This window comes from Mustela lutreola, chromosome 1, assembly GCF_030435805.1.
Source record: "Mustela lutreola isolate mMusLut2 chromosome 1, mMusLut2.pri, whole genome shotgun sequence".
Lineage (NCBI taxonomy): Eukaryota > Metazoa > Chordata > Mammalia > Carnivora > Mustelidae > Mustela > Mustela lutreola.
The window spans coordinates 241,670,840-241,686,107 of record NC_081290.1 but is presented as its reverse complement, the minus strand read 5'-3'; the positions used below and the strand labels follow the sequence as shown (position 1 = coordinate 241,686,107).

At 41.0% G+C, this 15,268-nt stretch overlaps 1 protein-coding gene across 3 annotated transcripts in view; it reads left to right on the top strand.

Annotated features, from left to right (window-relative positions):
* Positions 1-15,268, top strand: part of GALNT18 (polypeptide N-acetylgalactosaminyltransferase 18) — a 353,102-nt gene that overhangs the window by 242,390 nt on the left and 95,444 nt on the right. For all 3 annotated transcript variants that reach the window (XM_059136267.1, XM_059136258.1, XM_059136271.1), the window contains exon 6: positions 3,895-4,009. In XM_059136267.1, coding sequence (XP_058992250.1) covers positions 3,895-4,009 — 115 coding nt within the window. The remainder of the gene's footprint in view (positions 1-3,894; positions 4,010-15,268) is intronic.

Below are 15,268 nucleotides of genomic sequence, written 5' to 3'. Positions count from 1 at the left end.
TAAGATGGGGAAAACCCATAAGACAGAGGAAGGAGAATGGCTCTGTCAAAGGCTATGGGCAGTGGAGCCAGGATCCAAACCTAGGTCAGCTAGATCCCACATCGAGTTGTCATCCTTGTAGACACCCCCAGTTGAGCTCAGAACTGGCATGGCTGGAATTGTGCCTCAGCATGCTGAATGATCCTGGAAGGAAGATCCTTGCTGTCATGCAAGGAGAATTCTTGCCGAAGACTGCACTGATATTACCTGCTTTGTTCTGCTCATCTTGAAATGTGTTGGCCTAGTCATAGTAAACCAGTGTTCTACCCTTGACAGAGAATATCATCTCAGCCTCAAAGTTTTCATCACCTAATTCTTGTCAAAAATTTGGCCAAGAGAAATTATATTCATGGAAGTTTTGGGGGAAGAACTGTATTGGTTTTATCCCTAGATGAAGATAACCCCACAGAAAGCTGTGGGTTATACAAATATACCTTGCCCACTTTGGCTCCTGTTTCTTTGGGGCTGTACGTCAGTGCTGTGTCCGCATGATGTAAGCTAGGAAAAGAGCCCAGAGATACTATTGCATTCTAAAGTGACATCTTTGAACACTGAGGTGCATGTGGCCCTTCTTTTCTCTACATCTGTATCTGTGGGGTGGTCCATATACACAATGGAATATTACTCAGCCATCAGAAAGGATGAATACCCACCCACCACTTGCATTGACATGGATGGGACTGGAGGGGATTATACTGAGTGAAATAAATGAAGCAGAGATAGACAGATAGACAGAGAAATCATATGATTTCACATGTATGTGGAACACAAGAAATAGCATGGAGGACATTAGGAGAAGGAAGGGGAAAATGAGAGGGAAATCAAAGGGGGAGATGAACCATGAGAGACTATGGGCTCTGGGAAACAAACTGAGGGTTTCAGAAGGGTGAGCCCGGTGATGGGTATGAAGGAAGGCACATATTGCTTGGAGCCCTGGGTGTTATATGCAAACAATGAATCATAGAACACTACATCAAAAACTAGTGATGTACTGTATAGGGACTAACATTCTAAAAAAAAATTAAAAATACAGTGATGTCTTTTGAGAGGTTGTTCACTATATCCCAAAGTGACCTCTACAAAGACTGACATGAGAAATTTCTTTCAGACTGACTGCTAGTCAAAGAAAATCTTGCTAGCCCCAAGGAATGAGTATATTTTCATGTGGGAACTCTAAATGTATTTCTAAGACACGTTTGTTCATTTTCACCTTGGCTGCCAGGAAGCTTAGCATCAATTTTGTGAGTCTCCTTTAAGGACTGTCAAGGAGGACCTAATGCTGCATTCTAACTAGGCCCAATTTGTTGTAAACTTTTGGCCTTTTCAGGCATTTATGTATTTTGTTTTTCATGGTATTGTACATTTTTTGTAAGCTATCTCTAATCCTTTGGGGAATGAGGCAGGGTATAACCCAATAACAGGTTCAGGCTGATTGGGTCCACTTCACACCCCAGCTGGTTAATAAGGAACAGACCATCCGAAGTGTCCTATGCTCATGGCACAGCAACTGTTTTAGAGTATGCTGTTCCCCTGAGTGGGTTTGGCCAAATGGGGAAGGCCCCTTCCTTCATGTCTTAGAGCACCATGTTGAAATATGCAACATTTTCAGGATGTCAAGGACAAGGTTGAGACTTGACTCTGCCCACCCTGCTGCTTTTAAATCACCGTGTGTTTAAAGAAGGGATTCTCCGGGCTTTTTCAATGTGCAAGTGCATCTTTTTTTTTTTTTTAAGATTTTATTTATTTATTTGACAGACAGAGATCATAAGTAGGCAGAGAGGCAGGCAGAGAAGAGAGGAGGAAGCAGGCCCCCTGCTGAGCAGAGAGCCCAATGTGGGACTCGATCTCAGGACCCTGGGATCATGACCTGAGCTGAAGGCAGAGGCTTTAACCCACTGAGCCACCCAGGTGCCCCACAAGTGCATCTTTTTAAATGATTTTTCAAGGCACCACTATCCCCACAGGTTTTCAAGGTTTTATATTATTTCATTCAATCCATGTGAGGTTATGGTTGATTCTGTTCCGTAGATATGGAATCGGAGGCTCCAGGAGTCTAGGAAACTTTTCTCAGGAACACACAGACAGGCAAGGGTTGTCCTCATTAGCGGGCCCCTCCAAGGACAGGATCAAGCATCCTCCGTTAGAGCAGGAACTCAGCCTAGTTTAGGGGGAGTGGATTGAAGTGCATTTACTGCCCTGGCTGCCCATGGTCTATGGAATGTGAGCCCATCCAGAATAAAATGCTGTGATTTGAAAGGAGGAGGTGAAGCAGGGAGCCCAAGGCTCTTGTCTCCACCGGAGCAGCCTCCTGCACGGGCATTGTCCAAAGCGACGACCTTCGAAAGAGCTCTTTCTCCACCTTGAAGAGTTTCCAGTTTCAAAGATGGGTCCATTTGCATGTGACTGACAGTTTTCTTATAGCTGAGGATCCATCATTTCTCTTTTTCTTTCTTCCCCTCCCCGACCCCAACTCCTTCAGCCACCCCCTGATAAGATGCTATACAAGGGCTAGAGATGGTAGCTGTGTGCGGTGGAACAATTCAAAGTCCTTTGTGCAAGTTCATGGTCTCAGCAGAGACGCAGCCCCCGTGCGTTCATGCTGATTCTCCTAAGATGAATCACTCCTGGTGAAGTCCTGTGCCTCACCGGGCACCTGCCCACAGCTCAGTAGCCCCATGCTCACTCTCTCACTCAGGAAAGGCCCTCCGGCTCCTGCATTCACTGGCTGTTGATGTGTGGCTCCGGCCTGAGACCCAGGCCCTCCACTCAGCCCCACCTGGAGGCTCTCTCCCCCTAGGGTCCCACAGGCACCTTCAGATCAGTTTTCCTAATAGGGAATGCTTCTTCCTTCTGAAAGGAAGAAGCTTTTTCTCTATGGCCCGTGTTGATGGGTGGTCCCCACCCCACCATCACCCAAGCCATAAGCAAGCTGGCATCCCAATTCCTCCCTCTCTCTCACCTGTTCATCTGTGTCTAAGTTCTGTGGGTTTACATTAAAATAAGACTTTAAACAATCCTTCTTACCATTCCCGATCCTCTGGTCAAGGACCTCATTATGTCTCACCAGACATAGCAGCAAGCTTCCCAACTGGATTCCTCTTTCTACCAGCCTCTTCCGGTCAGTCACCCCACAGCTGCCTGAGGGTTCTTTTCAAAAGCACAAATCTGTTCTCTCTATTTAAGTGTCTGGTTTTTTTGGTTTCTTTTTTTTTTTTTCTTTGTTCATTTATTTTGTTTCTTAAACCCCATGTATGAGTGAAATCATAGGGTATCTGTCTTCCTCTGACTGACTTATTTCTGCTCATAACAAAGTCTGCTTAAAATTCCTCACTGACAGTCCTTTACCTCCAGATAAAATCCACATCATTTACCATGCTCTCCAAAGCCCCAACTAATCTTTCCAAGTGAACCAAGGTTTATGTGAGGAACATAAGCAGGGGACGTTAGCGTGGGTGCTCAGGTAGAAACAGAGACTGGCTGTGTGGTTCAGAGCTCAGGCGTCAGGGTAGCCGGAGACGCAGACACTCAGGCCAGGCTGGGGGGTTGAACACTCCTCCCCTGGACTGTCTACCCATTTCAGCACCATCTGGAATGACAACTGGCCCCAGGACAGGAGCTCTCTGCTGTGCCCTCCCCCGTCCCCCGAAGAAACAGCCTCCCTAAAGCAGCTGGTGAAGGTGGGCCTTCAAGGTGGGCGGGCCACTCAGAGAACAAGGTCCATACCAGCTCTGGAGGCAAACGAAGGGAGAGGAACAGATTCTCCTATAGGAAGGCCCCGCTGCTGGAACTCCTTTGGCTGTGCCCAGGAAGCAGCCCTTCTGCTAACTGCTGGCCTGTCTCTCCACACCCCTGCAGGAGCCCTGCCCTCATCGGCTGCTTTATTGTGGACCGGCAGTACTTCCAGGAGATTGGCCTACTGGACGAAGGCATGGAGGTCTACGGAGGCGAGAATGTTGAGCTGGGGATCAGGGTAAGCAAGAGTTCCCGCCCAGAGGACTTGGCTCAGCTCTCGGGAGAGATGAATGAGTCTAGGGGGTGGAGAAACGGAGGAAAGGATGAGGGTGACAGATGCATTCTGAATGTCTAGTTCTTAACCTTGCTCCATGTGTGTGATCAGGGCTGCTTGGGGGCAGGCAGGGGACCTATAGAATTTGGAGGAAGAAAAGGACTTCAGAAATTGTTTTGGCTAGGGCTGGGGACATGGGAGATTCAAGCTCCCTACTATGGGAAGAACCTCTTTGTTAAAACCAAACATAGGTTTCTCGGGGCTGAGCAAAAGTGTGCTCCAGGAAGAAACCTGCTGGCATCAAGGGGTGGCTGGATCAGAGTGACCTTCAAAGTCACTTCCCCTCAGAGTCACCTCCTCTTGGGATTTCTCACTCTGATATTCTCTGGCTCCTCTACAATAGTAGCCCAGAGAGCTTTCCTAAAGACTTTGTCAAGAGAGGGCTACGGAGGGCACCTGAGTGACTCAGTCAGTTAAGCATCTGCCTTTGGCTTAGGTCATGATCCAGGGTCCTGGATCGTGGGTGGAGCCCGGCATCTAACTCCCTGCTCAGTGGGGAGCCTGATTCCCACCCCCCTCTCTGCCCCTCCCCCCATTCATGTTCTCTCTCTCAATCTCTCTCTCTCTCTCTCTCAAATAAATAAATAAATTCTTAAAAAAGAAAAGAAAAGAAAAGAAAAAGAGGGCTATAGGGAAATAAACTTATGGGGCATAAGACCAAAACACAGCCAGGCTCACTCTATTCTGTTTCCTGACCCCAACACATGCTGGTCAGATACTCAGACCTGTTCATACCTTGTCCGATTCTTCTAGAGGTAGCCACCATCCTGCCCCAAATTAGAGGGCCTTTTTCAACTATCAACACATGATGCGAATCCACAACAGGCATCATTTAATTTCTTATCCCATAGGAACATTTTCTAGGCTCTGACTTTTTCTCCTGGGCCCATGTAAAGATAACCCGAAAATGACTCCCCATCTCTATCACGTCTGAAGGACGCATGAGGTCCCATGGTAGTCAGCAGGAAAGTGATAAGAGACACAATGAAGGACCTCATCCTAGAGGGAAACCCACCCATCTGCCTGGGTTGTGGTCTTATCCTCACAGAAACCCCAACATTCAAGCTGTGGCTTATCTCCACAGTGGACCCCCTTGTCCTATCCATGGGGATCTTAATTTTAAGCAGCCTGACACATCCCCTCTGTGGCAGCCCTTGGAAAGGACCTTGAACCTGCTGGAGTTTGTGGAAATCATCCAAGATATCCCTCCTCCCTGTCAGCCCTCCACGAAGACCACTGCAACATCTGGCTGGTTCTGACCTATGACCCCACTCTTGCCTCTTTTTTTTTAGCGTCTGTGTCTCCAGTTCCGACTCAAGGACTCCAGCTTGGGTCCACCCTCCTCTTAACTCTAACTTCCTTAGACCTCCTACCCCACTGGGCAGCCAGCTGACCCCGGACAGACCTCGCCCTGCCTCAAAGGGAGACAGGTCACCTCCACGGACCATCTCACAACATCTGCAGGGGCCTGACCAGCCCCGTGTGGGCTGCACTTATTGCCCAGATGTGTAATCCTAGGGCTCTGACGACTGGCAGCAGGAGCAGCTTGTCCAAAGCTGAGCTTAGAAAATGCTTTTAGACACCCATATTCACTGAAGCAAAGGGAAATTGCTTTGAAGGCCATTAGAATGCCTGGGCTTCGTGGGGAGCTAACGGACTCACAGAGGACAGAGCCCGCATTGTCTCCCTGGCCTCTCCAGCTCTCCCTACATCACTCATTTCTTCACCATCTCATTTCAGCACCACTCCTGGATAAATGATCGCCCCCAAACATACTATTTTTCACTAGGAGCTGCTGCCAGAAATTGGCAGAACCCCCTCCCATATGCGTGCTCTCTGGGTAAAGATGTTCGGGGACCAAGAGGAGTTAGACGCGTGAGCTCTGTTTCTCACTCTTCGCACACGCAGTCATGGGGCCGTGGGAGATATCTGGCTTCTCTGTGCCTCGATGAGAAAGCTGCTCTGGAGTGTGGGCTTGGGTGAGGCTTTCAAATATGTGGCAAAAATCTTTGGGTTTTGTGTTCAGGTTGTAAAATACAGTGCAAAACATTGCCTGGCATTTCTTTTTCTCCATCTCCTCCCTCCTGCTTGACAGAGATGATGGCACGTTGTGGTCATTGAAGGAAAGATGGTTTTTCAAGCAGGGACCCAACAGCCTGTTGTCTGGCAGAGTGGCAGACAAGGAGGAGCTAGTTCATTTGAATTCCAGGCTCTCCTTAAAGGGATGCAGAACTGCTCGTCGTCCCCGAAATAGATTTTCACATTTTGTGGGGCTGTTAGTGCCTTTCTTTCGTGTTTTGTGAGTTCACATCTGAGTGCCTCCCCTTCCTTATCTAGGATCCCCCTAGACAAGGTGCAATGATTCCACAGGATTGTTTGTAAAAAAGACAGACCTTGTTTTTCTCACCTCTTTGAGTCAGAGGCAACTTATTCCAAGTCCTTACCCATTTGGAACCCAGAGTTGTTTGCACAGTTATTCGCAACCTGCTCTGGCAGCTAACTATGCCATCCGTCTACATCCCTAAAAAGTAGTTCTTATTAGAAGACTCCTTTTATTCAGATGAGGGAATGGTGAAATTAAGAGTTTATGTATGCATACAACTTATAAGTGGTAGAGAAAAGATTCAACCCCAGATCTTTGTGATGGGAACGCCTAGAGAGATATACCACAGAATATCTAGGATAAAAATCCTATGAGCATCCCCCGCAAAATGATTACAGTGACCATGCAGTAATTCCTTCTACTCTCTTCACAATCATGTCTACTGAGTCCCTATGTAAAGTCTTATTCTTAATTTGTGCTCCTTTCTAATAAGTCTTTTTTTTTTTTTTTCTGATTTCTACTTCCACAACTCAGTGGGGAAAAGAAGAGAGTTGCTATGGGCAAGCAGAATGAAAAGAGCGAGATAATAAGAGGACGTTGAATAGGAGAGAGAAAGATTGTATAGATGATGGCTACAAATATGCTAGAATATATAAGAGAGCATTCAAGAGGTGGTAAGAAATTAAGAAATTATTGGAGACAATAAATAAATGGAGTTGACTGCCCTCAAATATATGTTGAAGTTCTAACCCTCCGTCCAGGTGAATATGATCTCATTGGAAATTGGGTCTTTGCCCATGTTAATCAGGTGAAGATGAGGTCATACTATGTTACAGTGGCCCTAATCCAATATGACTGGTGTTTTTAGAAGGAAAATTTGGGTACAGACAGGCTCAGAGGGAGGATGACCATGTGAAGGCAGAGGCAGATTGGAGTAATGCCAGGGAAGGCCTGGGGCCACCAGAAGCTGGAAGAGGCAAGGCAAGATCCTGCCCTAAGGCTTTAGAAAGAGCATGGTCCTGTCAACACCTGATTTCAGACTTCTAGCCTCTAGATTTGTGAGAGAATAAATCTGTGGTTTTAAGAGAACCCGCCTGTGTTGCGTTGTTATAACAACCCAAGGAAATTAATACTGAGACCAAAACATGAGTGAAAATAGGAACCTATAGGGACGCCTGGGTGGCTCAGTTGGTTAAGCAGCTGCCTTCGGCTCAGGTCATGATCCCAGCGTCCTGGGATCAAGTCCCACATCGGGCTCCTTGCTCGGCAGGGAGCCTGCTTCTCCCTCTGCCTCTGCCTGCCATTCTGTCTGCCTGTGCTTACTCTCTCCCCCCCTCTCTCTCTGATAAATAAATAAAATCTTTGGAAAAAAAAAAAATAGGAACCTAGAGAAAGTATGAAGAACCTGGTGACTTTAGGCTTATGATTTCTTAATTTCATGGAGTACAGAGGACAGGATACAAAGCCTCAGGGTTTCCCAACATGAAGAGTCTCATATAATAATCCCCTGATTCCCCATTTTACCTCTCACAAAACTAGTACTCCAAAGACCAATTATCTCTGTGTAAGATGAGCTAGAAATACTCCCACCCTCACCCCCAGAGTTAGGGTAAAAATTGCCTTCCTCAATTTTATGATGAGAAGAGAAGAAAAATTCTCCTTTGTGAATCCCTCCCTTGGATTTATAACATAAAATCAAAATACTTCATGGTCCAGAAAATCTCAAGAGCAGAATTTAACTTAAAGTTGTTGGAAGTTCTTAGGCATCTACAAAAATGTATACAAACCCTCTCTGGGGAAAGACCCCTTTAACCCAGGCTATAAAACTTCCCACGGCCAGAGTTTCAAGGAATGTGAATTCACCTTTTTAAAAAATCACAAGACAAGGGGAAAAAAAAATGCACCAGAAGCAAAAGCACTGGACAGCCCAATTTGTTCTACAAAATCCTCAAGCATTGATTCTATCAGATGCAGGATATGAAATAAGTTGTATACTAGGTTTAAAAAAAATAGCAGATGGGTGGGGCGCCTGGGTGGCTCCGTCAGTTAAGCATCTGACCACCCTCTCTGTGTGCCTCTGACTCTCCCTCTCTCTCTCTCTCTCTCTCTCTCTCAAGTAAATAAATCTTTAAATAAATAAGAGATTGGAAAAATAAATAAGAAGAAAGAGACTATGAAAAAGACCAGTCATATTGGGATAAAAATAGAATCCCAAACATAATAAATATAAAAATGGGGATGCCTGGGTGGAGTTGAACACCCAACTGACTCTTGGTTTTGGCTCAGGTTATGTGATGGAGTCATGTAATGGAGCCCCTGGTGGGCTCCACGCTCAGTGGGGAGTCTGTTTGAGTTGCTCTCTCCCTTTCCCTCTGCCCTTCCTCCCACTTGTGCTCCTTCTCATTCTTTAAAAAATAAAAAATTAAAACAAAAATGGAAATTAAAAGCTTAATGGATTGATTAAATGTTCAGACGGACATTGTTAAAGGAAAAAATAGTACATTGGGAAATAGACCTAAAGAAATTATTCAAAATCAGCCCAGAAATACAAAGAAAGAAATAAGAAAAAAAAAGAGAGAGAGAGAGAAAGAGAAAGAGACTGAAAGACAGGTAGAATTGTGGAAAAGTGTCTAAACATCTTAGAATTCCGATGGAGATGGTAAAAAGTGAGGATTAGGTAAAAGCAATATTTGAAGAGATAATGACTAAAAATGTACCCAAGCTCGTAAAAGATGCCAGTCCTCAGATTCAGAAAGCCAACCTGTCCAAAGTAGGATAAATACAAATATATTCACACTTAGACATGTTATAGTGAATGCCAGAGGCAGAAAGAAAATCTGATAGCAGTCAGAGGGAAAAGATAAACTACCAAAAAAGTAATAATAGAATAACAGGTGACTTTTCAGTGGAAAATAAAAAAAAAGGAATCCAGAAGACCATGGGACAATAAATATTCTGAGAGAGAATAATTGTGAGCTTATGTATGTATGTATATGTGTGTGTATATATATGTATATATATGGACTCAATAAAAATATCTTTTAACTAGGGTAAAAGAAAATCATTTTCTAGAACATAAAAACTGCAAGAGTTTGCCACTAACATATCTTCACTAAAATAAATTATAAAGGGTACACTTCAAGTATAAGGAAAATTATCCCAGAAGGAAATCTGAAATAAGAGAAGAATACTTAGCTCAAAAAGTAGTAAATTTATGAGTAAATCTAAAGAACTGTTGATGGTAAATAACACTATTGTAATGTCTTGTGGGATGATTAAAACCACAATGCATGATGACAATTGCAAATAAGTTGGGAAAGGGTGATTGTAATTAGAGTGTTCTAAATGCCTATATGTTAATGAGGATGGAAAGGATACTGGTTGACTTTGAATTTTGATGAAATAAGCATATTAAAGTTTCTAGGGAAGCCATGAAAAGCATAGATAAAGTATAACTTCCAGAGTTGTAGGGGGGGAAAATAAATTATGAAAATGGAGAAATAGAAACAGAAGGGATGGTACAAAGAGAAAATATATGAGATGGTAGAAATTAATCCAAATATATGAGTAAATACATTAAGTTACACAGGCTAAGTTAAAAGACAAACATTTTAAAATTATAATTTTTTTAAATTATCTGTAAGCTATTTATAAGAAACATGTCTGAAATGTTAAAATACAGAAAGGTTAAAATCTAAATGTATAGAAAAATTATTAACAGGCAAATGTCAATGAAAAGAAAATTGCTGTACTTATATTAATATTAGAAAAAATATTATTACAACATATTTTAGCACAAATAAAGATTTCTACAATGTACAGTTCACCAGGAATATATAACAATTATAAACTTTTATGCACCTAATTGTGCAAACTTGATTTATATAAAGTAAAAGTTGACAGAATTATAAGGAGACATCAATAGCTCCACTGATGTAGTGAAAGAATTTACTAAATTTCTCCAGGTAAGTGATAGACCAACACCATTACTAGCTTGAATCTAATGGGATATAGAGAGCCCTGCCATCTAACAACTACAAGATTCAACAAATTTCAAGGATTAATATCGTATAGAGCGTATTCTTTGACCACAATGTAATTCAATTAGAAATCCACAACTAAAAATTACAGAAATATTGGAAATTATGAAACATTTCTAAATAACTCATAGGTCAAAAAGAATTTATACTGGAGATTTGAAAATATTTTGAACTGAATGATAACAAATATGCTATATATTACATTATGTGAAATTTAGCTAAAATAGCACTTAAGAAAAGTTGTAAATTAAAACAGTATGGTATTGGCATAAAATCAGACATGAGTCATTGGAACAGAATGGAGAGCCCAGAAATAAACCCACACATACACAGTCAATTAATTTACAACAAAAAAGTCAAGAATATATAACAGACCAAGGACAGTCTCTTTAAAAAATGGTATTGGGAAGACTAGGAAGCCACATGCCAAAACTGGACCATTTTCTTACACCACACACAGAAATCAATTCAAAATGTATTAAAGACGTGAATGTAAGACCTGAACGCATAAAACCCATAGAAGAAAATGTAGACCATAAGCTCCTTAGCATAGGTCTTGGTGATGATTTTTTAACTTGACACCAAAAGCAAAAGCAAAAAGCAGAAATGATCGAGTAGAAATACATCAAACTAAGAACATTCTGCACAGGAAAAAAAACCTATCAATGAAGTGAAAAGTCAATCTACTGAATGGGAGAAAATATTTGCAAGTCATATATCTGATAAGAGATGAATATCCAAAATATATAAAGTACCATAAAGCTTAAGAGCAAACAATCCTATTTAAAAATGACAGAATATCTGAATAGATACTTTTTCACGGAAAACATCCAGATGGCCAACAGACACATGAAAAAATGCTCAATGACACTCATCATCAGGGAAATCTAAAACAAAACCACAATGAGATATCACCTTATACAAGTCAGAATGGCTGTTATCAAAATGACAAAAAATAATGAGGATTGGCAAGGATGTGGAGAAAACAGAATCTTTGTGTTGAAGGGAATATAAATTGGTGCAGCCACTATAGACAACAGTATGGAGGTTCCTCATACTGTACCATATGATCCAGCAATTCCACTTCTGGGAAAACAAATATGTTGACTTAATAAGATATATGCATTCCTATGTTCACTGCAATATTATTACAATAGCCAAGATAAGGAAACAACTTAAGCATCCACCGGTGGGCAAATGAATAAAGAAAATGTGGTGTATATATTTATAATGGAATGTTATTCAGCCATTAAAAAAAATGAAATCTTGCCATTTACAACAGCATGGATGGACCTCAAGGGTATTATGCTAAGTGAAATGAATCAGATAGAGAAAGACAAATACCATATGGTCTTATATATATGTGGAATCCAGAGAAAGAAAGGAAGGAAGGAAAGAAGGAAGGAAGAAAGAAAGAAACAGGATGGGAGGAAGGAAGGGAGGGAGGGAGGGAGGAAGGAAGGAAGAGAAAGAAAGAAAAATAAGCTTGTAGATACAGAGAACAGATTGGTGGTGGCCAGAGGCAGGGGGTGGGGATGGGAAACATGGGTGAAGGGGGTCAAAAGCTATGAGCTTCCAGTTATAAAATAAGTAAGTCACAGGAATATAATGTATAGCATGGTGACCACAGTGAATAATAAATACTCTTGCATATTTAGAAGTTGCTAAAAGATGGAAGACCATTCCATGCTCTTGGATCGGAAGAATAAACATTGTTAAAATGTTTGTACTGCCTAGAGCAATCTATACTTTTAATGCCATTCTGATCAAAATTCCACTGGTATTTTTCAAAGAGCTGGAGCAAATAATCCAAAAATTTGTATGGAAGCAGAAGAGACCTCGAATCGTTAAGGAAATGTTGAAAAACAAAAATAAAACGGGGGGCATCACACTACCTGATTCCAAGCTTTACTACAAAGCTGTGATCACCAAGACAGCATGGTACTAGCATAAAAACAGGGACATAGACCAGTGGAACAGAGTAGAGAGCCCAGATATGGACCCTCATCTCTACGGGTAAATAATCTTCGACAAAACAGGAAAAAATATACAGTGGAAAAAAGACAGTCTCTTCAATAAATGGTGCTGGGAAAACTGGTCAGCTATATGTAGAAGAATGAAACTCAACCATTCTCTTACACCATACACAAAGATAAACTCAAAATGGATAAAAGACCTCAGCGTGGGACAGGAATCCATCAGAATCCTAGAGGAGAACATAGGCAGTAACCTCTTCGATATCAGCCACAGCAACTTCTTTCAAGATATGTCTCCAAAAGCAAAGGAAACAAAAGCAAAAATGAACTTTTGGGACTTCATCAAGATCAGACGCTTCTGCACAGCAAAGGAAACAGTCAAGAAAACAAAGAGGCAACCCACGGAATGGGAGAAGATATTTGCAAATGACAGTACAGACAAAAGGTTGATATCCAGGATCTATAAAAAACACCTCAAACTCAACACACACAAAACAGACAATCATATCAAAAAATGGGCAGAAGATATGAACAGACCCTTCTCCAATGAAGACATACAAATGGCTATTAGACACATGAAAAAATGTTCATCATCACTAGCCCTCAGGGAGATTCAAATTAAAACCACATTGAGATATTACCTTACACCAGTTAGAATGGCCAAAATTAACAAGACAGGAAACAACATGTGTTGGAGGGGATGTGGAGAAAGGGGAACCCTCTTACACTGTTGGTGGGAATACAAGTTGGTGCAGCCTCTTTGGAGAACAGTGTGGAGATTCCTCAAGAAATTAAAAATAGAGCTTCCCTATGACCCTGCAATTGCACTACTGGGTATTTACTCCAAAGATACAGATGTAGTGAAGAGAAGGGCCATCTGTACCCCAATGTTTATAGCAGCAATGGCCACGGTCGCCAAACTGTGGAAAGAACCAAGATGCCCTTCAATGGACAAATGGATAAGGAAGATGTGGTCCATATACACTATGGAGTATTATGCCTCCATCTGTGGTCCATATACACTATGGAGTATTATGCCTCCATCAGAAAGAATGAATAGCAACATGGACGGGACTGGAAGAGATTATGCTGAGTGAAATCAGTCAAGCAGAGAGAGTCAATTATCATATGGTTTCACTTATTTGTGGAGCATAACAAATAGCATGGAGGACATGGGGAGTTAGAGAGGAGAAGGGAGTTGGGGGAAATTGGAAGGGGAGGTGAACCATGAGAGACTATGGACTCTGAAAAATAATCTGACGGGGTTTGAAGTGGCAGGGAGGGGTGGGAGGTTGGGGGAACCAGGTGGTGGGTATTATGGAGGGCACGGATTGCATGGAGCACTGGGTGTGATGCAAAAATAATGAATGCTGTTATGCTGAAAATAAAAAATAAATTTTAAAAAAGGAAGTTGCTAAGAGAGTAAATCTTAAAAGATCTCAACACAAAAAAAAATTTTTGTAACTGTGTAAGGTGACGGATGTTAACTAAAGTTGTGATCATTTCATAATGTATACAAATATTAAATCAGTATGTCATATACCTCAAACATTAAATTAAATGAAATTAAAATATTTTCCAAAAAATAAGAGAAATTGTATAGTATCCCACTCTTAGAAAGAAGAGTTTAAGGTTAATGAGATAAATATATAAGTAGTTAGAAAAAATATCTGAATAAAAACTGTAGGTGAAATGATAAAGATATGAACATAAATTAATGAAATACATATTTTTATGACTTGTAATTCATTCTGACATGTATAATTCATATCTGATATATATGTAAAAGATATATAGAATATATATATATATATATATATATATATATATATGATATGTAGAAATGACTAAAAAAAACAAAGCTTCATTCTTTGAAAATGTTAATCAAATTGACAAACTTTTACCAGGATTGAGAGAGAGAGAAAGAGGTGCCACAACCACAAATAAACAATATTAAGAATGGAAAAGGAGAAATGATTATAGTTGATATCGAGATTAAAAATGGAAGAGTATATTGTTAACAAGTTTATTCAAAAATGTGAAAACAAATAAAGAGAACAAATTTATGGAAAAATATAGTTTATAAAAACTGCCACAGGAAGAAATTAAAAACTGAAATTGTTCCATAACCATTAAAGAAGTTGAATCAGTAGTTTAATATATTCTCACAGGTAAAACACTAGGATGATGGTTCACCACCAAGCACTGCTAAACGTTTAAGGGATGAAAATATTCCAAACTTATGCAAGCTATTTGAACGTAGAGTTGAGAATAGATACTAAATGCCCAAAAGAACAGTGGCTTGGATCTCTTCTAGGTCCAAACATCCAGGCAGATCCCTGGGTTTACAGAACAAATATATATATGAGAGAGAGTGTGAGGTGGGGGCAGGGGGAGGGGCAGAGGGCGAGAGAAAGAGAATCTTAAGAAGGCTCCATACCCAGTGCAAAGCCCCAAGCAGGGCTCAGTCTCATGACCCTGAGGTCATGACCTAAACGAAATCAAGAGTCAGACACTTAACCAACTGAACCACTCAGACACCCCAGCACAATTAATAATATTCTGAGTCATGAAAAAGTCTGAATTGTAGACTGTGTACTGTGTTCAATAAAACAACAAGAGCACAACATATTTAAAAATTTCTTTGGAAAATGTAAAACTTGTTAAATTTCTAATATTGAAAGAGACAACTTCTCAATTATGTAGAATTGACATATAGAAATATATAGAAGCCTAGCCTGACTATTCTTTTTTTTTTTTTTTTTTTTTTTTTTTTTTTTTTTTTTTTTTTTAAGATTTTATTTATTTATTTGACAGAGAGAAA